The sequence below is a fragment of the Neoarius graeffei genome, chromosome 9 (assembly GCF_027579695.1).
Source record: "Neoarius graeffei isolate fNeoGra1 chromosome 9, fNeoGra1.pri, whole genome shotgun sequence".
Taxonomy (NCBI): Eukaryota; Metazoa; Chordata; class Actinopteri; order Siluriformes; family Ariidae; genus Neoarius; species Neoarius graeffei.
Window position 1 is genome coordinate 40181181 of NC_083577.1, and position 26522 is coordinate 40207702.

Sequence of the window (26522 nt, forward strand, 5' to 3'; positions counted from 1 at the left end):
GAAATTTAAAATCACCTAATTTTTCTCTTTAAATGATACATTTTCTCAGTTTAAACATTTGATATGTCATCTATGTTCTATTCTGAATAAAATATGGAATTTTGAAACTTCCACATCATTGCATTCCGTTTTTATTTACAATTTGTTCTTTGTCCCAACTTTTTTGGAATCGGGGTTGTACATTAATGGTCTTCTCTCTCACTGTGCACATTATTTTGTAAAAAGAAAAAAAAAAGAAGAATGAAGTAAAAGGTGCTTTATTATACAGGGTATCCCATAAGTCCAGCATTGAAGGAGAAAATATAAATAAAACACATGCTTTTATTCTGAGAATTTTCCCAATATATTATCTTCTGCATCAATTTGTTTTAAGTAGAATTATGTAGATTCATTCTTCCTTGATCAGATGCATCATGATCTGTAAAAATGAATCCTGTGATGCTGGACCAATGGTCCTTGATCTGTGGGCCACCTGACAGCCAGTATATAACTCCCTGCTGTATCTGTGCAAATAAAATATATATTAAGCTTGTGTTTCTTTTCATGGTGTTCTTTGATCACGTCATAACATTTTCCTGTATGCAACCATATTCTCCTGTTGTGTTTCTTTGTAAAAATATTTCCTGTGATTGTGTGAGTGTTCGAGTGAAGGGAAGCTAACAGTTGTCCATTGTGACTAGCCCTAAAAATCTCCAGAAAGTACACAGCATTGGCCCTTTGAAGTTCATCAGTTCTTAGCCTCTCCTTTGCTGCTTCTTTACCCCAACTCATGATATTTTTAAGAAAGTCAAAGGATATTGTGTGGCTGGCCTCATCTCATGTTCAGTTCTCTGAATATGGCTCTCCACTACCCTGAGTGACTTGCATGCAGAAATTCTCCATGGCACCCTCTCCTCCTCGAGCTCCTAATTATCACAGGTTACCTACAACAGACAAAGTTGTCATTAGCATTCCACACATTCTCTCCTAGTAGCCTGCATAGAGCAAAGTGTCTCTTACTCTTCACTTAGTAATTACTCAGAATCTGTTAATTTTTCACCTTCAGTTTTAAAATGATCTTTTATACAACCCCGATTCCAAAAAAGTTGGGACAAAGTATAAATTGTAAATAAAAACAGAATGCAATAATTTACAAATCTCAAAAACTGATATTGTATTCACAATAGAACATGGACAACATATCAAATGTTGAAAGTGAGACATTTTGAAATTTCATGCCAAATATTGGCTCATTTGAAATTTCATGACAGCAACACATCTCAAAAAAGTTGGGACATGGGCAATAAGGCTGGAAAAGTTAAAGGTACAAAAAAGGAACAGCTGGAGGACCAAATTGCAACTCATTAGGTCAATTGGCAATAGGTCATTAACATGACTGGGTATAAAAAGAGCATCTTGGAGTGGCAGCGGCTCTCAGAAGTAAAGATGGGAAGAGGATCACCAATCCCCCTAATTCTGCACCGACAAATAGTGGAGCAATATCAGAAAGGAGTTTGACAGTGTAAAATTGCAAAGAGTTTGAACATATCATCATCTACAGTGCATAATATCGTCAAAAGATTCAGAGAATCTGGAAGAATCTCTGTGCGTAAGGGTCAAGGCCGGAAAACCATACCGGGTGCCCGTGATCTTCGGGCCCTTAGACGGCACTGCATCACATACAGGCATGCTTCTGTATTGGAAATCACAAAATGGGCTCAGGAATATTTCCAGAGAACATTATCTGTGAACACAATTCACCGTGCCATCCGCCGTTGCCAGCTAAAACTCTATAGTTCAAAGAAGAAGCCGTATCTAAACATGATCCAGAAGCGCAGACGTCTTCTCTGGGCCAAGGCTCATTTAAAATGGACTGTGGCAAAGTGGAAAACTGTTCTGTGGTCAGACGAATCAAAATTTGAAGTTCTTTATGGAAATCAGGGACGCCGTGTCATTCGGACTAAAGAGGAGAAGGACGACCCAAGTTGTTATCAGCGCTCAGTTCAGAAGCCTGCATCTCTAATGGTATGGGGTTACATTAGTGCGTGTGGCATGGGCAGCTTACACATCTGGAAAGACACCATCAATGCTGAAAGGTATATCCAGGTTCTAGAGCAACATATGCTCCCATCCAGACGACGTCTCTTTCAGGGAAGACCTTGCATTTTCCAACATGACAATGCCAAACCACATACTGCATCAATTACAGCATCATGGCTGCGTAGAAGAAGGGTCCGGGTACTGAACTGGCCAGCCTGCAGTCCAGATCTTTCACCCATAGAAAACATTTGGCGCATCATAAAACGGAAGATATGACAAAAAAGACCTAAGACAGTTGAGCAACTAGAATCCTACATTAGACAAGAATGGGTTAACATTCCTATCCCTAAACTTGAGTAACTTGTCTCCTCAGTCCCCAGACGTTTACAGGCTGTTGTAAAGAGAAAAGGGGATGTCTCACAGTGGTAAACATGGCCTTGTCCCAACTTTTTTGAGATGTGTTGTTCTCATGAAATTTAAAATCACCTAATTTTTCTCTTTAAATGATACATTTTTTCAGTTTAAACATTTGATATGCCATCTATGTTCTATTCTGAATAAAATACGGAATTTTGAAACTTCCACATCATTGCATTCCATTTTTATTTACAATTTGTTCTTTGTCCCAACTTTTTTGGAATCGGGGTTGTACACTTGTGTTCAAAATAATAGCAGTCCAACACGACTAACCAGATCAATCACTGTTTTTGGTGGAAATTATATTACTACATGGCAAATAATTTACCAGTAGGTGTAGTAGAGTCATAGAAAACCAACAGACCCAACATTCATGATATGCATGCTCCTGAGTCTGTGTAATTGAATAATTAAGTGAAAGGGGCGTGTTCAAAATAATAGCAGTGTGGAGTTCAATTAGTGAGGTCATTCATTCTGTGAAAAAACAGATGTCAGTCAGGTGGCCCTAATTTAAGGATGAAGCCGGCACATGTTGTACATCCATTTCTCTCTGAAAACCTGAGAAACATGGGTCGTTCCAGACATTGTTCAGAAGAACAGCGTGCTTTGATTAAAACGTTGATTGGAGAGGTAAAACGTATACTGTAAAGAAGTGCAGAAAATGATGGGCTGCTCAGCTAAAATGATCTCCAATGCTTTAAAATGGACAGCAAAACCAGAGAGACGTGGAAGAAAACAGAAGACTACCATTCAAATGGATCGAAGAATAGCCAGAATGGCAAAGACTCAGCCAATGATCAGCTCCAGGGTGATCAAAGACGGTCTGAAGTTACCTGTGAGTACTGTGACAATTAGAAGATGCCTGTGTGAAGTTAATCTATCGGCAAGAAGCCCCCGCAAAGTTCCACTGTTAAAAAAAAAAAAAAAAGATGTGCTGAAGAGGATACAATTTGCCAAAGAACACATCGACTGGCCTAAAGAGAAATGGAAAAACATTTTGTGGACTGATGAAAGTAAAATTGTTCTTTTTGGTTCCAAGGGCCACAGACAGTTTTTCAGACCCCCAAACACTGAATTCAAGCCACAGTACACTCTGAAGACAGTGAAGCATGGTGGTGCAAGCATCATGATATGGGGATGCTTCTCTTACTATGGTGTTGAGCCCATTTATCGCATACCAGGGATCATGGATCAGTTTGCATATATCAAAATACTTGAGGAGGTCATGTTGCCTTATGCTGAAGAGGAAATGCCCTTGAAATGGGTGTTTCAACAAGACAACGACCCCAAACACACCAGTAAGCAAGCAGCATCAGGGTTCAAGACCAACAAAATGAAAGTTATGGAGTGGCCAGCCCAATCCCCGGACCTTAATCCGATAGAAAACTTGTGCGGTGACATCAAAAATGCTGTTTCTGAGGCAAAACCAAGAAATGCAGATGAATTGTGGAATGTTGTCAAATCATCCTGGGCTGGAATACCTGTTCACAGGTGCCAGAAGTTCTCAGAAACCGTGGTTATACAACTAAATATTAGTTTAGTGATTCACAGGAATACTAAATCCTTAAGATTTTTTCAGTTTATACAGTAAATATTTGGAGTTTGTAATGAAAAATGCAGACACTGCTATTTTTTTGAACAGCCCAATGTTCATTTCTCTTCATTTTCTGTAAAGTAATTAAAATATTCATACATTTTTCTTCATGTTTTGATGTAGAATATAATGTGCAGTGTTCCCAATGCATGGAAATAAAAACTATTATAAGGATTTTGAGCTTTACTCACGTTTTTAAACACACTACTATTATTTTGAACACAACTGTATAGTCAAATATAGTTTCTATAGGCATTTATATAAATATCAACACGTGCCCTTACCTTAGAGTGGTGTTTCTCTCTTGTAAAGTACTGCACTGGTTGGCCCCTCAAACTGCAATTTAATGGCCTGTTTGAGGTTAAGCTGAGGGTCTGTAGTTGTGATGAACACAGATTCCTCTAGTAAGGCACCATGTGGCGAGATGGCTGAAAGGTCAAAAGCTGGGGAAATTGTTGTTTTTTTAAAGCCATCCCGGCTCTCTTTTTGTGTATGGGACTGAAGATGAAGGGGGGGATAGCCCAAAGGTGGACTGTCTCTATTTATTGGCTGTCTAATGGCCCCTTCTTGGTTTGGTGTCAACCCAAGAGACACCATTACCGAGTTCCACTTGCAACTTCCCAATTTCACAGGACTGTTTTCGAGTTCATTTTCAATTAAGTGAGGGGTTTGGGGCTTCAAGATATAGTCAGCAGTTTCCAGAGACCCAAGTCCTTTAAGGGGCACATTTGAGTTCTGTAGTCCAAGAATGGTGCATTGTGCATGGGTAGGGTTATCTTTGGAAACTGCTTTCTGTTTGTTCCTTAAAGTGCTTCTCTGTAGGCTAGAAGGGTTTGAGTCAGGTAGAGGCAAGGTGGATGGCCGACTACGACAGCGGGGTAGTGAATGCTGCTGAATCTGCTGTGTAAAGCTTAAGGTGTCTGCAGGCACAGTCTGCACTGTGGCCAAAGAGTGACATGTGGAGGAAGATGTCTGAGAACCAGGCACTGAATGGAATCTCTCAGCTGTAGAAGCAGGTGAACAAGAGGCTGACAAAGAGTTCGATGAGGTGGAGGGAGTGGATGGGCCACCATTTCTAGATCCTTCTACAGAACAGATGGAAACCTGAGTTTTCATTACAGAGGAATGGGAGGAGCTTGGAGTTTCACAGAATGAAGGCAGGAGTCCAAGGAATGGCTTTGCACCATAGCTCTCTAGTAGGCGGACAATGCTGAAATTGCCTCTCTTTCCTGCAACTTTTATTGGACTGCGGCCATAGTGATCCACAAGGTCTGCTTTAGCACCATTTTCCAAAAGCATGGCCACAATTTCAGTGTGTCCCTCCTGAGCAGCAATACTGAGTGCTGTGGCACCTTGCTTTTTGCAAGCCAGATCAACATTTATGCCCCTAGCTCTGAAAAGCAATCTGCCAGCACCCACGTGCCCCCTCCATGCCACAGAGTGCAGTGGTGGTCGACCATCTGAGTCCAGTGCATTAGGATCTGCACCATGTCTAAGCAACAGCTCAATCCCATCTAGGTCACCTTGCCAAGCTGCTACATGTAGTGCTGTACGGCCCTCTGCATCTCTTGACTCTAGTGGAACACCCCCTTTCTCTATGAGCAAGGTGGCTATATCCGAGCAGCCTTCCAAAATTAGCAAGTACAGAAGAGGTCTTCCTTCTGCATCTCGAACATCGGTGTCAGCTCCTCGTCTTAAGAGCAGTTCTATCACCTCCCTGTGCCCTTGCAGGGCAGCTGCACTGAGGGCAGAGTGTCCATCATACCCTCGATGATCAATAGGTGATTTACGGTCAAGCAGGAGTCTAACTGTACTGCAGTGGCCTTCCTGTGCTGCCAGAATGAGTGGAGTCCGGCCCTCCATATCTAGTTCACCAACTCTAGCCATACTACCTTGCTCTGTGAGAACAGAACAAATACTCTTGTGGCCCTCACAGGCAGCTGTGTGCAGTGGCGTCCAGCCCAAATCATCTTTGTGATTTTCATCCAGGCCCCGGTCCAGCAGGGCTTGCACAACTTCTACGCTGCCTTTAGCGGCAGCTAAGCAGAGTGCTGTTCGACCTTCCCCATCAATACCATCTACTGCTGCCCCCCAAAATAGCATGCGGTTCACTGTGCCTGCATGGCCCATTGCTGCAGCTGCAAGGAGAGGTGTGATAGCAGAGGGGTAGGTTCCAGCACTCTCATCCACATCAGCCCCAGCCTCCAGGAGGAGCTCTACCACTTCCTCATGTCCTTCATAGGAGGCAAGGAGTAAAGGTGTCATCCCATCTTTGTCCTTATGCTCTGGATCAGCACCCCTTTCCAGCAAGAGACTCACAACTTCTTCATGTCCTCTCCCCCCTGCTGCTGACGGCACACACAGCGCAGCCACTGAAAGTGCAGTACGTCCATCCCCATCTGCCAGATCCACTTCTGCATTAGCATCCAGCAAGATCTCGACTGCCTCCTTATGCCCCATGTAGGCAGCAGCGATGAGTGGAGTACGGCCTTCATGGTCCATGCTATCAACTTTAGCACCATGGCTAAGAAGAGTCAGCAAGATCTCCTCATGACCCCCCCAGGCAGCAGCTCGTAAGGCAGTACGACCGTCCGGATCACACCCATCTACCTCTGCTCCTGCGTCTAGGAGCATCTTCACTGCTTCTTTATGACCACCCCATGAGGCTGATCTCAGAGCAGTCCATCCTTCACTGTCTGCATGCTCCAACAATCTTCGAACAGTGTCACACCCTTGATCCCGAATCCAGTCCAGCATAATCTGAAGTACACCCACATGGCCCTGCCTGGCTGCAAGCGTTAATGGTGTCTGTCCCTGGTTGTCACTTAGACAAGGGTCTGCTCCATGACACAACAGTAGTGCAGTTATATCTACAAGCCCTGCATGGGCTGCAGTAGCAAGCAAAGTTCGTCCATCTGATGGGTCTGTCCTGTTGACATTAACCCCACTATCCAAAAGTGCTCGTATAGAGTCCTCTCTTTGCAGACCCCTTCTCACTATTGTTCTCCCTTTACCCACACAGTGTACACCAACACTGGAACCATTTTCTGGGGAACAGGTGGGAGGGTACACACCACTTTTCATCAGAAGCTGTAGCACATCTTGCTTAACCAGTACAGGTGTTTGCATGGAAAAGGACTGTTGAGAGACAGTAGCAGAAGCGCCCATCCCACCACTGCCAAGAGTGGGAACTCCAGTCCAAACCATCCATAGTGCCAGCAGTGCTGGCTCACCTGAATGTATTCCACTGCTGAGGAGGTGATGGCCCATTTGGCATACCTCTTCTATGCAAAGGCTTTGAGATTTCAATGACAGGGACATGGCAAGTGAAAGATGACCATCTTTAGTACTGCACAGAAACTTCTGTGTGCAGTACTTCACATCAGTTAACCATTCTGCAAAACTACCATGGAACAATAGCTTACTCCCTCCTGGCCCATCTACCATCAGTGTTGTCAAAGCACGCATTTGTGACTGAAAGTCCTCATGTACCAGGCAAGCATCCCTAGTTCGTGCAGCAGTGAAGAGTTCCTCAAGATTTAGGGGTCGTGGAGAGGCCAGAATAATGTTGAGTAAGGGTCTAACATGGACAAAGAGTTTATGGGGGAAAAGCCGCTGACAGAGCCAGAGGTAAAGGCCATTTAATGTTCCTGGAATGTCCCGGATTTCTCTGAGCCCTACTAAACCACTTGCTACACCATCCAGCACTCGCTCAAGGTAGAGAAAGCAGCCACCACTCTTGATATGCAGCAAGTTAAGCATGTCAGCTGTCTCTGGTGTAAGCTGCCGCCGCAGTGTCCCCTCCTGATCAAGCCTCCGCAGAATATAATGCTGAACATCTTGTACAGCCAGAGGTTTCCGCAAGTCATCTAGACATAGCTTTCGAAACCCTGCACAAAAAAGATGAGATAGATTTGATGTGATGGAAGAATGACAAAGAGTAGATGTAGACAAATGAAGAATAAAAGATTTCCAAGCTATACACTACCGTTCAAAAGTTTGGGGTCACCCAGACAATTTTGTGTTTTCCATGAAAAGTCACACTTTTATTTACCACCATAAGTTGTAAAATGAATAGAAAATATAATCAAGACATTTTTCTGGCCATTTTGAGCATTTAATCGACCCCACAAATGTGATGCTCCAGAAACTCAGGCTACGTTTACATTACGTCGAATCAGCGGATCATCAGATTAACGTTCTTAAAACGATTCGCGTTGACACTAAAACCGTTAGCCGTGCACACAGCAACGCCAATACGCGGATACGCTCGGCTCCGCAGGCATCCTGCGCTCCAAATCACTCCGCCCTGAACAGCGAGTGCCCTCTGGAGGGTGCGCACTCCGGCCCTGCGCAGCTCACACAGCGCGCGAGTGAAGTGAACAAGCCACGATTCGGGACTGAGCCGCTGTGTGTGAGATCCCAGCGCAGATCACTTATTACTTGCAAGTGGAAGGATGGCAAGCCTAAAGACAATCATAACTACACAATGGGCAGTATTTGCATCAGTATTTGCAGTATTTTCATACTTTTATACTCTTTAATGAAAGGTGATACAAGGCGGAAGTCTGCGCCGTTTTTCAGCAGTCGTGTCACATGACCAACGCCAGCGAATCAGGAAGGTGGATGTCACAGTGACGTTGTCCAATGAGACGCCAGCTAGAGCTCAGCACAGCGTATTCGCGTATTCTCAATGTTTACACAGCACCGGAGCTGATACGATCTAGATTGAATACGTGGACGCTGGCGGATTCCCGTTTCCCCGCTTTTTCAGGGGGGTTAATGTAAACGGACAGTGCGTCCGCGAAGAAAACGAGACAGATACGGTCTAGTGTAAACGTAGCCTCAATCTGCTCAAAGGAAGGTGAGTTTTATAGCTTCTCTGAAGAGCTAAACTGTTTTCAGCTGTGCTAACATGATTGTACAAGGGTTTTCTAATCATCCATTAGCCTTCTGAGGCAATGAGCAAACACATTGTACCATTAGAACACTGGAGTGATAGTTGCTGGAAATGGGCCTCTATACACCTATGGAGATATTGCACCAAAAACCAGACATTTGCAGCTAGAATAGTCATTTACCACATTAGCAATGTATAGAGTGTATTTCTGATTAGTTTAAAGTGATCTTCATTGAAAAGAACAGTGCTTTTCTTTCAAAAGTGAGGAAATTTCAATGTGACCCCAAACTTTTGAACGGTAGTGTATGTTGAGTTTTCTTATAGTTCTGTTCCTGGACAAAATTACTACAAACGTAAAGTCTGTACTTAAGTACTTAAGAAATGTTTTCATAAATGGATGCTTCAGATAAGGATTTCCAAGCCAACAAAAAAGAAAATGTACATAAAGGCATATGTAGATTGCATTGAGAGAAGCAAAACAAAGTAGGGCAGTATTACTGAATTTACAGCTAGTTGGTTTTTTAAAAGAAGTTCCTGGGTTTGAGCCCAGTGGCCAACGAGGGCCTTTCTGTGTGGAGTTTGCATGCTCTCCCCGTGTCTGCGTGGGTTTCCTCCGGGCGCTCCGGTTTCTCCCACAGTCCAAAGGCATGCAGGTTAGGCTAATTGGTGGCTCTAAATTGACTGTAGGTGCGAATGCGAGTGTGAATGGTTGTCTGTGTCTCTGTGTCAGCCCTGCGATGACCTGGCGACTTGTCCAGGGTGTACCCCGCCTCTCGCCCATAGCCAGCTGGGATAGGCTTCAGCTTGCCTGTGACCCTGTAGTACAGGATAAGCGGCTACAGCTAATGGGTGGATGGATATTTTTTTTTAAACCAGTAAAACACAAATCACAATTTTCCACAGAACAATGTGGCCCACTAAATTACAACAATATTACAAGAAGTCATGTGTTTTATGTGGCTGAATCTTAAATCTCATTTCAGATTATGCATGCATGGCAGAATTAACGGAGATTATCGGTAGGACACACAAAATCAAGTTAAATAGAAAACCACAAACTATTACTGCTAATAAAAAATATATACTGAAACATTAAAGATTATCATAAGTTCTAATGTTTCTTCTTACGTCTGCAAACAAAAGAACATTTCAAATGAGAATGAAACTTTGTCAGAAAGTCACTCGTCACTTGATTGGTCAACTGCATTCAACCAATGGATGTTCTGCTCTATTTTTTTAGTTCTATCCATATGTCCTAGCTTGATTCTCATGGCATTTTGCCATGCGCTGCCTCACTGTCTGATGAAAAAGCACTATGATATTACCAAATGTGTACAGGTGTGCATACCTGAGAACATCCTGCACACAGCCTTATTCTGTTTGCGGGCAGAAGAGACCAGGAGAATCCAGGGTGGCAAGTACTGGTGATGCCTGTGCAGGAGCTCCGCTATTGAAGTACTCCGAGTACCCACAGACCCTGTTGTCAGGCCTTCACCAACACCAGCAGTCCCACCAGAGCCAGAATCCAGAGAATCGACCACTATGTAAACACTCTGAGATGGAGAAGGTAAAGAGAGCAGGGTCTCCGAAACTGCCCTGATAGGAGCAAGAGAAAGAGAAGGCTATTTAAACAAAAGCTAACTTTGCGTATAAATATAGAATTTGACCATCTTTACATTACATTTTATAATAAAAATATATATATATATATATATATATATATATATATATATATATATATATAATATATATATATATATATATATATATATATATATATATATATATATATATATATATATATATATATACACACAACCCCGATTCCAAAAAAGTTGGGACAAAGTACAAATTGTAAATAAAAACGGAATGCAATGATGTGGAAGTTTCAAAATTCCATATTTTATTCAGAATAGAACATAGATGACATATCAAATGTTTAAACTGAGAAAATGTATCATTTAAAGAGAAACATTAGGTGATTTTAAATTTCATGACAACAACACATCTCAAAAAAGTTGGGACAAGGCCATGTTTCCCACTGTGAGACATCCCCTTTTCTCTTTACAACAGTCTGTAAACGTCTGGGGACTGAGGAGACAAGTTGCTCAAGTTTAGGGATAGGAATGTTAACCCATTCTTGTCTTATGTAGGATTCTAGTTGCTCAACTGTCTTAGGTCTTTCTTGTCGTATCTTCCGTTTTATGATGCGCCAAATGTTTTCTATGGGTGAAAGATCTGGACTGCAGGCTGGCCAGTTCAGTACCCAGACCCTTCTTCTACGCAGCCATGATGCTGTAATTGATGCAGTATGTGGTTTGGCATTGTCATGTTGGAAAATGCAAGGTCTTCCCTGAAAGAGACGTCGTCTGGATGGGAGCATATGTTGCTCTAGAACCTGGATATACCTTTCAGCATTGATGGTGTCTTTCCAGATGTGTAAGCTGCCTGTGCCACACGCACTAATGCAACCCCATACCATCAGAGATGCAGGCTTCTGAACTGAGCGCTGATAACAACTTGGGTCGTCCTTCTCCTCTTTAGTCCGAATGACACGGCGTCCCTGATTTCCATAAAGAACTTCAAATTTTGATTCGTCTGACCACAGAACAGTTTTCCACTTTGCCACAGTCCATTTTAAATGAGCCTTGGCCCAGAGAAGACGTCTGCGCTTCTGGATCATGTTTAGATACGGCTTCTTCTTTGAACTATAGAGTTTTAGCTGGCAATGGCGGATGGCATGGTGAATTGTGTTCACAGATAATGTTCTCTGGAAATATTCCTGAGCCCATTTTGTGATTTCCAATACAGAAGCATGCCTGTATGTGATGCAGTGCCGTCTAAGGGCCCGAAGATCACGGGCACCCAGCATGGTTTTCCGGCCTTGACCCTTACGCACAGAGATTCTTCCAGATTCTCTGAATCTTTTGATGATATTATGCACTGTAGATGATGATCTGTTCAAACTCTTTGCAATTTTACACTGTCGAACTCCTTTCTGATATTGCTCCACTATTTGTCGGCGCAGAATTAGGGGGATTGGTGATCCTCTTCCCATCTTTACTTCTGAGAGCCGCTGCCACTCCAAGATGCTCTTTTTATACCCAGTCATGTTAATGACCTATTGCCAATTGACCTAAGAAGTTGCAATTTGGTCCTCCAGCTGTTCCTTTTTTGTACCTTTAACTTTTCCAGCCTCTTATTGCCCCTGTCCCAACTTTTTTGAGATGTGTTGCTGTCATGAAATTTCAAATGAGCCAATATTTGGCATGAAATTTCAAAATGTCTCACTTTCGACATTTGATATGTTGTCTATGTTCTATTGTGAATACAAAATCAGTTTTTGAGATTTGTAAATTATTGCATTCCGTTTTTATTTACAATTTGTACTTTGTCCCAACTTTTTTGGAATTGGGGTTGTATATATATATATTATATATATAGTGATTCCACGCTTATGGGTACTGAAATGGGGACATGAACTTATTTTTAAAAATTCACCTAAAACCATTTCTTTTTTTACCATCAGGTCACAAAACGTAATCTTTAATGAATGATATGTTAAAAGATAACTTTAATTTTCTGAGATGTAATAAAAACATATTTATATGCCAAAGTCAAGCCTATGAGTTCCAAAATGATGTCTGTTACATTACTTCTGTTACGATTGTCCATCTCGCGTCTGTTACAAATTAATTACAATCTAGCTCTATACCATGTTAATCTTATTGAAAGAATGTGTATGTTTCTTCTACTACACATGTTTATTAATTATATTTGCTAAAACATCACCTTCCTATGTTTCAAAAAGTAATTCTACATTGTTAAAACTGAGTATATATATATGTCCACAACACTTCTGTTACGTTCTGACTTTGGCATATAAATATGTTTTTATTACATCTCAGAAAATTAAAGTTATCTTTTAACATATCATTCATTAAAGATTACATGTTTTGTGACCTGATGGTAAAAAAAGAAATGGTTTTAGGTGAATTTTTAAAAATAAGTTCATGTCCCCATTTCAGTACCCATAAGCGTGGAATCACTCATTATATATATATATATATATATATATATATATATATATATATATATATATATATATATATATATATATAAAATTAACTGTTTCTATATGTAGTACCAGTCAAAAGTTTGGACACCTCCACTCATTCATAGGTTTTTGTGTATTTTGACTATTTTCTACATTGTAGAACAATGCTGAAGAAATCAAAACTACGAAATAACATATGGAACATATGTTTCATATTTTAGATTCTTCAGCGTAGCCAGCGTTTACCTTGATGACACTTTGCACACTGTTAACATTATCTTAACTAGCTTCATGAGGTCGTCACCTGGAATGCTTTTCAATTAACAGCTATGCATTGTCAAAAGTTAATTAGTGGAATTTCTTGCCTTCTTAATGCATTTGAGATCAAACAGTAAATAGTAAATTAAAAACAACAGTAAATAGCCCTATTCGACAACCATAGCAATCTTTGTCAAGAACCACTCAACTAAGTCAAGAGAAATGATACTTTAATACATGAAGTGTCTTTTAATGAATAATAAAGAAAAACCATTCACTGGTATTGAACTGACAGACACTGCTTCATACATGTCAACCTTTGGTCAATCAAACCTGTATAACCAACCTCCAAAATCCGTATTTCCCTTATAAAATCCTTATAAGATGCAAATTAAAATAATTTACCTAAAATTTGAATGATAATTAACAATGATATATCCCAGTTACTTTTTATTCAATATTAATAACAATAAACCTTCATAATGAATACAAAGCGCCAATGTTCGACAAAAACACAAAGTGTCACTCTAATGTTCTGAATTGTACTCCATGACAGCTTTTTTAGCACTCTGCACCAATACCTCACTAGGCTGCATGTAGCAAGTGTCTAGCTGTGTTGATCTTACACTGCAATAGGCCAGGTCAGTGCATCTGCATTCAGGTTCTTTCTGCTCTCTGTGTGTATCTTCCTGACTTGAGAGAAAACTCTCTCACAGTCAGCATTACTGTGGGGTAAACAGAGCACTGCCTAACTTGAACTAAAACGCCCACTACTTTGTGTTTCTGTTTTTTCCAGTTGTTGGCATATCAGTTTTTGAGCACGCAAATACTGTCATCAGTGGCTGATTTTGCCTTTGGCTTGCATTCCGCTGATGTAGTTTCAATTTGAAATGTTCTTTCACATCATACACTCCCGATGCTGCAACTTTGATGTCACGCACACACAGTGTGCAGTGTGCGTATTCTTCGTTTTTGGAGGCTGCCGGTTGGATTATGCCATTGAAAAGGTCCTTCCATTCAGGGAGAAACCTACCGCTGTATTGTGTTTTGAATTTTTTTTGCGGAGTGCCCATTCAGAATCTTTTCAGTCGCTATTGAAAGTCGCTCAGGTGGAAATACGCTTTTCAAACAAAATGTTACTTCACGGTTGGCGGGATTCTCGCAATGCGGTGTGCGCATGATCAAAAATGGAACGAAGTCTCGCTACCACAAGATAACGCGCGATTTCATAAGACTCTTTACTGGCTGTGTTGCAAGGATAGACGGCGGTAGAGCAGACAGAGAGCCAGAAAACTTCTTCCTCCAAAAAAAATGTTTTTTATTTTTTCTATTTTCAAAACTCTTCTTAAAATAGTGCAAATATTTACAGTGCACCAACCAAAGGGTTCAAATTGCCAAAAAGAAAACTATACAAACAAAATACGAAAACAAAAAAAAGAGGCTTCAAGTTTGCCAGATTAAATTAAAAAGACCCTGAACAAAACTATTAGTCAGCCAAACCCCAGTACCTTCAAACAAGACGTTCCAACCACAACGGAGGCTCTGGAGCTACTGCAGAGCTTACATACCCACAGCCCCTCCCACAGTTGAGCCCAAATTGCAAAATTAGTCAATCAACTAAATAATAACATCCTAAATACAAAACAACAATTTAAAGAAACAAAACACAAAATATACAAACATCCAAAATAATTTCCATTAACCAAAAACCCTTCAGTGCATAGTAAAATACATGTTTCCCCAACACCAGTAAAACACGCCCGTTAAAACAGTCCGTTCTACCAAACACCCGCAAAACCCCTCCATAACAAGCCAATGGTACAGTCCCTCGGTTTCTCACAACAAACAGGAAGTATGTGGAATTCGCGTGATGAGTTGCTAAAAACTATTTTGTGTTATAAAAAAATGCTAAAACTAAACAAACTTGACGTTATAAATAACCGATTTGTACGTGTGTTTCCTAGACCATAGACAATGCTTAACAGATGGGAGATGAAAATGCTTAGAAATGTGTGATGCGTTTTACATATGAGTGGAGCCAAACAAAATGTTACTAGAATGCCGGTAGGCCTTTCCCTGCACTCGTAACAAATGCTGCTCTCGTTAGAAACTATGGCAAACGGTGGAGTATGAAATGCTTGAAAACCAGTAATACCCATACAGAAAACAGTAATGGAAATGAAGTGCAACTCACAGCGACAGGTCAGCCAAGATGTTTGAACGTTGCCGGCAGATTGCTGCCTGTGCGCTTGCATGAGAGGTGTGTGTGTGTGAAGGTGTGTGCGCGTGCGAGCGTCACGGCTCACTCCGTGACAGGCTGGCTGTGCTTTCTGTGGTGTACAGTACGTTTGTAAATGTTATGCGCTCTTTTATCATCGTGGGAACTGATTATAGCTCTAAATAAATATTGAAGTTTTTTTTGTAAAGAATCCGTATAACTTTATTTGTACGCCCGTATACTACGTTTATTGAATCAAATCCGTATAAAATACGGACATTCCGTATAGGCTGACATGTATGCTGCTTACATTTGCTGCATTTTTATTATTCTTATGCTGAGCCACAAACCAATCCCTCAGATCAGTCCTGAATTGTTTACTGCAGCTTTAGTCATCTCGCATAACACATTTGTATTTAATTAACCACGCCGACAGTAGTCGGAGGGGTTATTATTTTCACCTGCATCAGTCTGTGTGTGTGTGTGTGTGTGTGTGTGTGTGTGTGTGTGTATCTGTCTGTCTGTGTGTCTGCAAGATATCTCAAGAACCAATGGATCGATTTGGACCAAATTTTGTACATGTGTTGCCAATCACCCAGGAAGGAAACCATTAAATTTTGGAGGTCAAAGGTCAAAGGTCAAGGTCATGGCAGAACTTCGAAATTTTCGCCCAATGTATTTTAATAGGGAAAAGGCGGGGTTTGCACTCGTTAGAGTGTCCCTGTCTAGTTAAGAAATGTGGGTGCTGTTTAAAAAAATGGGAGAAGAGAGAACAAAGAGTGAGCAGGAAGTGGGGATCTAATGCTACAAATTTTTGCAACTTGGAAATTAGGAAGAGCCAACCACCTGCAAGGAAAAGTACAAACTGTTAACCCTGGCTAAATGAAACAACCTTGACTTCACCAAGAGACGATGATGTGACATCACATTAGCATTGTGGCACGCAGGAAGAGTTACATCATTAATGTTAAACACTTATCTTAAGATCATTTCAATGTAATGAGATGCATTTTTGAGTCAAAGTTAATGATAATATCACCTGTAATGGTTGCAGAGACAGGCGAATCACAAAACCAAGCTGGAGAAGAAACACTAGCTTCTCGAGCTCATCAATTTTCACAGTCTATACATTATCTTTTCAAGCTGCAAGGACTGGAACCTTTCGTAATCAGAAATATCAACTTCCCACATCCGACTTTGGAACACAGCATAAGCAGGGAAGGAAATGGAAGCATCAGGGGAAAACAGGGGAAGGGACAACAACAGAGACAAAGTGGGTAATGATGCAAGGGAGGGAGAAAAGAAAAAAAAAAACAAGAAAAGTGCTTTTAAGGATTACAGGAAAAGGAAAAGATAAGCAACCATACAAGAAAGAAAATCATGTCAGGGCAGGAAGAGAACTACCAGGAACTGAACTGGGAAAACAGCCTTCCTTTCACTCTAACACCATTTCTGAGTCTGCATTCGCCTCTTTCACACTCCCCACACTTGTGTCATCCTCCTCATTTCTGGCCTGAGGTGTGGCTCATGTGGCATGGTGAGTCAGTGCTATGGAAGCTCAGAGATTTCCTGTGTCTTCGTGCATGCTAGAAGATTGTAAGATGTTGGCACAGCACCCATGAGCATGCTGCTCTTAAAGTAGGCAGCACACACTTCAAAGTTCAGTACTCTCATATACAGCAGCCCTCTTAAATCACAACCAACTCTGACACTACTGAATTTCAAGCACATTTAAATATATCAGCTTTTAACTTTAGTAATTCATGAAATTATTACAAACTACTTGGCAAAATTAACAACTGTGCTTCTGAATCATAATAATTACCATTCAGTGCAATCCTTGCAATCGTGAAGGTTCATTCTGGTCAATCCTTGTCATTCATCTTCACAAGCTGACTGCTGAGAAGCAAGCGAGGCTAGGATGGATATATTTCCTCAATTTACACTCTACTGCTCGACTGATGCACCATAATACAGTTATATGCAGATCTGAGAATATACCGGAGCTTTTGTTGGGTCCAAAATGCTTTCATGTATACACTGTGCAAATTAAAAGACAAGCTATGATTAAAAAAAATATGATGCTCTGATTCAAAGAGACTGCCATTTCCTTATCATTAGGGTGTGCACTTTAATGATAAGGATACACATGGCTGAGGACGCTGGAATATGAGTGAACCTTGATCCTTGTAAAGATCAGATGCATTCCTCAAGATGATGACCATCTGGGCAGTGGTTAGGCAGGGGGGCTAAGGACTGGCTTAATCAGCCAATAAGCAGTGATCAAGAGGGATCTTGCATACCATAAGTGATAGAAAGAATAAAGGAGAAACTGAACATTCATTAGAAAATTTCAGCTCTCATTTATTTGGCCTGTAGTTTGAATCCAGTTTAACTAATTTACAATCAACATGGCCAAACCTCTCAAACATACCTTCATCTTGTCATCTTAAACCTAGGTCACCTAGAAAACAGCACAGTAAGAGGCCATGACATCTGATATAATTAATATTTGAAGTTTTTCTTGCTCACATCATTGATTTTCCTTTCATACATTGGTTCCAACCCATATAAACACAAAGACTCAAAAACATCTGAACGTTACGCCGCCATTTGCCAAATTAGAATTGGAGTGTAAAATACTGAGGTTTGAATATGCGGAATATAAACCCATCATGTTTGAGTTAAGTAGTAACGAAATGCTGAACAAGTGAATGTTTATATGTATAAAACCTAATTTAGCAAATTTCCTGCAGATTTTTCATCTCCCAGTCTAACACATCCCAAAGGTATTCTATGGGATTCAGATCTGGTGACTGGGAAGGCCACTGAAGAATACTGAAATCAATCATGTTAATGAAACCAGTTTTAGATAACTTTTGCTTTGTGACATGGTGCACTATCATGCTGGAAGTAGCCATTAGAAGCTGGGTAAATTTTGACCATGAAGGAAAGCATGTGGTCAGCAACAATACTCAATTAAAGCCGCAAGCGGCCTCGACGGGCCCTCGCGCCAGCGGCCAAGGGGGGCGGGGGCATGCGTCCCCGCGAAATACCTTCCACAGCTTCTTCGGCAAGAGACATTACTCCCACAATGGCGACAAAGCACAGAATTGGACACATGGCAACAATAGGGTCTCGCACTGTACGGTGCTCGGGGGGCGCTATAGAGGCCCTGAGGCCCGCCTGGATCTGGGCTTCTGGTTCTCAGTAGCGGTGGCAGTCTAAGAAAAAGGAGCCAAATTTCGTGCGTTGTCGACCATGGCAAGCGCCCCAATAAGGGTCTTGTAAAGAGTTTGCTTGCCAAGTTTGACAAATCAGAAGCTGCAATATCATTTTTGCCATAACCAGCACCCCCAGGGGCGAAAGTGCACAAAATTTGGCGTATATGTCAGGTGAGCTATGAAGAGTTTGCGTATGAAGTTTGATGACAATTGAGTAAATAGAAGATGAGATATAGATTTTTGAAGAATAAATTTTTTGGTTTTTCCCATGTCAGTAGGTGGCGCTATGCTGTACATGAGCGATTATGAGTTGGAAAAATAAGTGTCTACAACAGCAACGTACTATCACAAGGTAGTGGTGTGAAGGAAAAGCATTATGGAATTATTTACCAAAAACCCGTTTTGGAGCAATTGCGTCGGCCAAAAACAGCGCCCCCCATGGACGAAAATTCCCAAAATGTGGTATACATGACATGGGAGGTAGTAAGAGGGTGGCCGTGAAGTTTGACCAAATTTGAGGAAAGATTGGACTTTTTGCCCAAAAATAGCGCCCCCAGTGGCGAAAGTGCACAAAATTTGGCGTATATGTCAGGTGAGCTATGAAGAGTTTGCCTATGAAGTTTGATGACAATTGAGTAAATAGAAGATGAGATATAGATTTTTGAAGAATAAATTTTTTGGTTTTTCCCATGTCAGTAGGTGGCGCTATGCTGTACATGAGCGATTATGAGTTGGAAAAATAAGTGGCTACAACAGCAACGTACTATCACAAGGTAGTGGTGTGAAGGAAAAGCATTATGGAATTATTTACCAAAAACCCGTTTTGGAGCAATTTCGTCGGCCAAAAACAGCGCCCCCCATGGACGAAAATTCCCAAAATGTGGTATACATGACATGGGAGGTAGTAAGAGGGTGGCCGTGAAGTTTGACCAAATTTGAGGAAAGATTGGATTTTTTGCCCAAAAATAGCACCCCCAGTGGCGAAATATCACAGAAATTGGGTAACATGTCAGAAGCCCAATGAGTGATTTGCGTGTGAAGTATGAGCAGTTTTGAGCAATCAGAAGATTTATGAATTTTTAAGCATGTAAAATTTTGCATCGAAAATTGATTGACGTATAACTTCTGAACGGTTTATCCTACGTGAAACGTATTTAGTAACTTTTGTCAGCCATGTCTGTAGATGATGTGTATCAATTTTGGTGACATTCCCATGAACGGTCTAGGAGGAGTTGCGCCGTCTTCGTGGCCATGCATTTCGCACAAAAGTGAAATTACCTCACTTCCTGTTGGGCGTGGCTAATGCATTGGCATTACATTTTTGTCCGGCTTAGTGAGATACATATGCGTACCAAATGGCATGCCACTACTACAAACTACACGGCACCCAGGCACCTTAATGCGGGAGGCCAAAATCACAACGACTTAGGGGGCGCTATAGAGGCCCTGAGCCCCGGCCAAGTTTGGGCGTTTGGTTCTGAGTAGCGGTGGCAATTCTCGGAACTGGTGCCAAATTTGGTGCGTTTTCGCCCATGGCAAGTGCCCCAAAAATGGCCCAACAGCGGAGAAAAATAAAGAAGAAGAAGAAGAAGAAGACGGAAGAATAATAATAGTGAACTCTTACAAGAACAATAGGGCCTTCGCCCGAAGAAGACGGAAGAATAATAATAGTGAACTCTTACAAGAACAATAGGGCCTTCGCCCTATAGGGCTCGGGCCCTAATAATGTGGCATTCAATTGATGATTGATTGGTACTAACAGGCCCAAAGTGTGCTGAGAAAACATTCCCCACACCATTACACCACCTCCGCCAGCCTGGACTGTTGACACAAGGCAGGTTGGGTCCATAGATTCATGCTGTTGGCACCAAATCACGACCCCACCATCTGTGTGCTACAGCAGAAACCAAGATTCATCAGAATCTCTACATTTTTTCAGTCTTCAACTATCCAGGTTTGGTGAGCCTGTACCCACTGCAGCCTCAGCTTTCTGTTCACGGCTGGCAAAAATGGAATCTGATATGGTTTTCTGCTGTTGTAGTCCATCTACCTCAAAGTTCAATGTGTTGAGGATACGGAGATGTTTTTCTGCTCAACACAATTGTACAGCGTGATTATCTCGTTTACTGTCGACTTTCTGTCAGCTCGAAACAGTTTGGCATTCAATCTCTCTCATCAAAAAAAGCATTTCTGTCTGCAGAACCGCTGCTCACTGGATGGTTATTTATTTATTGCACTATTCTGAGTAAACTTCAGAGACTGCTGTGTGTGAAAATCCCAGGAGATCAGCAGTTATAGAAATATTCAAACCAGCCTGTCTGGCACCAATCATCATGCCACAATCAAAATACCTGATCACATTTTTATCTGCATTCTTTTGGTTGATGTGAACATTACCCATAGCTGCTGGCCCGTATCTGCACGATTTTATGCATTCCACTGCTGCCACATGATTGGCATGGATGAATAGGTGTACAGCTGTTCCTAATAAAGTGCTTAGTGAGTGTATACGGCCTAATGCTTTGCCAAAATACAATCATCAAAGTTGTCTAGGCTTCCAAATTAGAACTGAGATGAATTCAGTATTTAGAAAATTATTTAACAATAAATTAAAAAGAGCTTAATCCACATTTTGTGAAGATATTTTTGCACATGGTTGCACCATTTCCTTAACTGGAACCTAATATGAGGCATATGTTAATATTTATTTCCTTCTGTAATGAACAGCAAGAAAGTTGAGGCCCTGAAAACAGGTAGGGGGCCACAACACTACACCACACAGCACTGGGCATACTTTCACTGATGACCAACTGCCTCCTGGGACAGTAGTTAGGTATATTAAAATTATATTCTACATGTAATATTTGCTATTGTTGAACTGAAGGGTTGCTGATCTTAGCTCCACAGTAGTTTTTCTGTAAAGCAGCAGGAACAAATACATATTATACCTGGACAAAATTTAACCACCATCCTTCTACAGTGATGGTGTCATTGAGTGTATGAAACTGCATGCCACACATCGAACCCTAACACGTGTTATTATCCCCCGCTAGCCGAAATGCCTGAAGGGGGATTATGTCGTGGCGAAGTCCGTCCATCCATCCGTCCGTCCGTCTGCTCACCTTCTAAAATCAACTCCTTTCATGATTTTTGAAGGAATTTCACAAAACATGACAGGATTCTTTGTTATATGTCGGTAATATGCATATTGCAATTTTGTTCAATTCAGTCGCATTTTACCAGAGTTATGCCCCTTGATTACCAAACTCGTACTTTGACAATTTCATGAGGGCGTATTAAGCACTTATAGCATAGATATAGTTGCCAGTGGGGGCTTTTGTGCTCTCAGAGCACTTTTGTTATTTTTGCCTTGATTTAATCCAATGATTAAGTAGCCCACATCATAATGTTCTACATTTTCATTACAGGATCAAGGTGAGAGGACTGTGCTGGCTGCATCAGAGAACAGAATGACTAATTACGAACTACTAATTAGTAACTACTAAATAATTACTAACATTATTAATGATATAGGTGAGCTCACATATTGTTACCAATCCCTATTAAGTCAGGGATGGTAGAACTGCACTATATTTCAGTACATAATATGAAGCTTTGAATTGAAAGTTATTACTTTATCATCATCTACATGTTAATGCTGTGTAAGGATTTACATAAATGCTCCTTGTTTACATCTGGAAATCCTGAAAAACACCATGATTATAAATGGTATTAAAATTACTCATTGACTGAAGCCTTTACATCAATTTTTTTTAATTTCACAAACCTGTGATTTCACAATGTAGAAATAAAATTATAAAATCCAATATAAGAAAAAAATGTTTCCAGTGGGAAAGTCTAAATGCATGTGATATATATATATATATATATATATATATATATATATATATATATATATATATATATATATATATATGATGCTGATGAAAAATAACTTTCTTTAAACAAATGCAGGCATTAAAAATAACGGTTCATAAATGAAAATACCTAATCTGGCCTAATAGGCATAAAACTGAATAATCTAAGCCTCACTGTCTACTAAATTCTCTCCATTAAATTGCACACGCTATCTGACAACTGTTAAAGCTGGATGGCCTTTCGATTTCATAAAATCGGTGAAATTTAGTTTCCTCTGGAATTTGGCCATTGTGATATATGTTTATTTCTGCAATATCTAAAAAAAAAAAGTCATTCTGTGGCTGGGAAGTTATTTAATTTAAGGTGATTCCTTAGCAAATAATGTGCATGAAATCGCTTGCTTTGTGCAGTCAAGCAGACAGAGGAAGTCCGTGTGCGCATGCACAGGTTTACCTTCTTCTTTTGGGTTTTATGGCAGCTGCCATCCACAGTCTTGCATGACTGCCATCTACAGGTTTACCTTGACCGTGCACTGACAGTTCCATCATTCTGTCACTAAACGAACAGCTGATCACAGCGAGGCACTCGCTGACTGCTGCTATTTATTAGTTTGGTCCCGCGTTTCCTTTCCTTTGCAACATAATGTCTTTCCTTCTCGCTTTCCGTTACTGTAGTCGGTCTTTCACGTTTCATTCGCGTCCTCCATTTCCCTCTCTCGTTTCAAATTTGTATCCCACAATGCCTTGTGCAAATGGGGAAAGCCCACCACGTGACACATGATGTAGCATCTTGAATTGGGCCATGGTGAAGCAGGAAAAAATAGCGGAGAATTTAGGGCCATGTGGCCCTAAATTCGTTAATTGTTATATTTATAAAAACTAATAAAATTGGAAGTCTGTGATTCAAATTGAGCAGATTTCTGTCCACTAAACAAAAATAATTAGGTGTCAGGGAAAATTCTTTTTATGACCTACACTTGAAAAATCTGAAAGGCAGTCTACCTTTAAATGAAATGACTACGGTGATTTCTGAAGATTATTTTGCGTAAACTTGCCACCTAGCAAGTTAGTTTTACATCACAATTTGCCATAGTAACAAGCGTAGAGTCACTGATCTCCGTTTCTGGTATGGAACACTCCATATTTTTTCACACTCTGTGTTAACAACATTAGTAGCTAGCCCAGTTTGCACACCTTCACAGGGCTGCCAACTTTTCAAAATTCCTTGGAGTGAGATTTTTTTTGGGGGGGGGGGGGGGGGTCGATGGCAAAATTTTTCCGCACACCACGCAGTAAGTGGGAATTTTGTATTCAGTTTGATATTCACTTGTCCCCCTGTATTCTGGTGTTTTGTTTGTGGGTCGTCCAGCTGGAGATGGACAATGGGGGGGGGGGGGGGGGGTAGGGGGGGGTGTTGAGATTTTGGATTTAGTAGATGTTCCTGCATTTTGGTGGATTTTTGGAGTGGCCTGCTGTGCCATACCTACATTCTTACACACCCTGACTTGCCAGGCCTTCAGCTTGTGGCCAACAAAAGCACCAAGTTTTGGCTTAAAAGCCCCCACACTAGAAAACTACAGATGACTGCCAATGTTCCTGTAGCCCTATAGACCTGCTCTTCTGTCTGCCCTGTTTGTTGCTCTTCTGTCTGTTTTCTGTCTGTCCTGTCTGCTTTTCTGGCTTGGCTGGACTGTCAAAATAAAATATTCCACTTTTGTCCTGCCAGTGGTCTTACCCTTCAGGACATCTTATCTTTGAAAGAATTCAAATAGTCATGTTGGTTTAATAAATCTATGCAGTCACAACAACATGCCTTTTCCTGGAGGACAAGTTTCTTGTGTTTATTCTGAATCTTACCTGCTCTGAGTGGTAGACAGGCCTACAGCAAAACGGTCAAGTTCTTTGATATTACAGGTGACCATGCTTTATTTACTTTAACTGAGCAATTACATACATCATAAATAATTAAAAATAAATACCCTGTAAATAAACAATAGGTATGGTGGCTAATGGCTCTTCTTGCATTTGTAATATCTCTTACTTGCTTTATTTTACAACATTTCCAGTATGGCTTCAAATAAAGTCATAAAGTATGATAACATACAGTAAACAAACTAAAAATGCGCCTTAATAAACGTGTGCTAAGGAGGTGCTCTCCCGTGCTGCTTGTTGGGGAAGATAGAGGCTGTGGCACGGCAGTAGGCCTATAATGATTTAGCATGCCTACACAGCTCTCGATATGGCATTAAATATTCTCACAACACTTATAGGCTAAAACGATTCAGAAACTTTATAAAAGTTCATAATTATGCCAGTAACGCCACACATTGGCATGCATATGTACAAACCTGTCTGAGACACCCGTCTTCAACTCGGATACCTTCTCTCTCCTCTTCCTCTAAATTGACGGTAGGCAATTATCCAACTTCCGGCGAGTGCAGCATCATTAGATGCGCCACCTACCATAGGGGAGTGTGTACAGAAGGGAACACCTCTCTGCCTGTTTAGCCGTGCGTAAGGCGTAATTGATCGATCGCAAGTGGTTGGCGCGACGCAATGGGTAGCCTAGATCAGATAGATAAACTAGATTTTTTTCTAGCGTGAGAAATCGGAGGTATGGCGTGTGAACGTGTGAAGACAGTCAAACGCGTGTGTCTCACGCTCATTGTGTGAGAGTTGGCAGCCCAGCTTCAGATAGTCTTCCAATGAACTATTCTCTTTCTACATTCATACACACACATTCTCTTGTTTGTGTGGTACAAAAATATCACAGCAGTGTGTAAATGATGGTGTGAAGGGTGTGTTGAATGTCAGAACTTCAGCTCTGGCAATAGCAAACGGGGAACTTGAATGGTAGCAACGTGCAAAAGCTCGCTAAACACCAAGCGAGAAACAGAGAGAACAAATAGAAGAAAAGTGACAGACGCATGCCGGTGGAGACCTCACCAACTAGACCCAACTTGACACAGTGGGGACACATTTTTTCAGTCTTATGCTTTCCACTGAAAAGGGTCATAAAAAGCGACTGCCATTCTTGCTTTCCAAAGCCTATTGTAACTGCTTTGAATAGACAGCATTATTATGTTAAAGTGAATAAACAAATAAATACAAGTGCCAGAGACACAGAACAATCGCCCTTTTCCTGTCTTTGACATAAAGAATGCCATTCAAATGGGCATCACATAATGACTCGGTGTCAGAGACGAGACGGGGGGGGGGAGAGAGAGAGAGAGAGTACAAGCAGGATTAAGCCCAGATGCGCTGAAAAATTGGCACAGAATTGGGCAGTGATTCACACTTCTGCAAAAACAGCTGTTAAGATGCAAATAAGAATCAAGATCTTATTTCTTTGTGAAATGTGAAAATTAAAGAAACAGCTCATTGAGATCTAGCAAGTGTAGTTTAAGATAAGAAAAGACTAAACTAAGTTTGATCAAAATCACCAATAAATGAAATATCTACCAAAAAAAAAAAAGAAAACCACATGCTTCTCAAGCAGAGATAAAGAATAAAAGTAAACTATGATCTTTGTATGGAAATGGAAAACTATCTGGTTACAATGAAGTAATATTAAGGAGGTCTTTAAAGTGTGATTTCACTGGCATGGCTAACACCACTGAGTGTCAGATGGAACAAGAGAAATGCCAGGGATTGTTAGTGGAGAAAGCAACACAAAAGAACACAGCAGACAGAAAATAGTAAAAGATCTTCAAAAAGCAGACAATACAGACAACATGAAAAGCAGAGTATTAAAAGAGATATCAGAGCATCAAAGTAAAAAACAAAGTTAATATGAATAAAACTGGATGACTCCATGAAATATTTGTATGCTTACAAAATACACAGACCTAAAAAAGCAGATTTCTCCTTTGACACAGGCTTCAGATAAGTGATGCATGGTTTTGTGTACATTTTCCATTTCTAAATCTATCTTCTTCTTTCGGCTACTTTCGGGGT

At 40.9% G+C, this 26522-nt stretch overlaps 1 protein-coding gene across 1 annotated transcript in view; it reads right to left on the reverse strand.

Moving 5' to 3' along the window:
• Window positions 1-241: 241 nt before the first annotated feature.
• ankrd50l (ankyrin repeat domain 50-like) overlaps window positions 242-26522 on the reverse strand; it is a 30646-nt gene continuing 4365 nt past the window's right edge. Inside the window, exons 4-6 of the mRNA XM_060929477.1 lie at window positions 10279-10526; window positions 4315-7920; window positions 242-923 (exon numbers count right to left, since the gene is read on the reverse strand). Of these exons, the coding sequence (XP_060785460.1) occupies window positions 4316-7920; window positions 10279-10526 (3853 nt within the window). The 3' untranslated portion in view covers window positions 242-923; window position 4315. The remainder of the gene's footprint in view (window positions 924-4314; window positions 7921-10278; window positions 10527-26522) is intronic.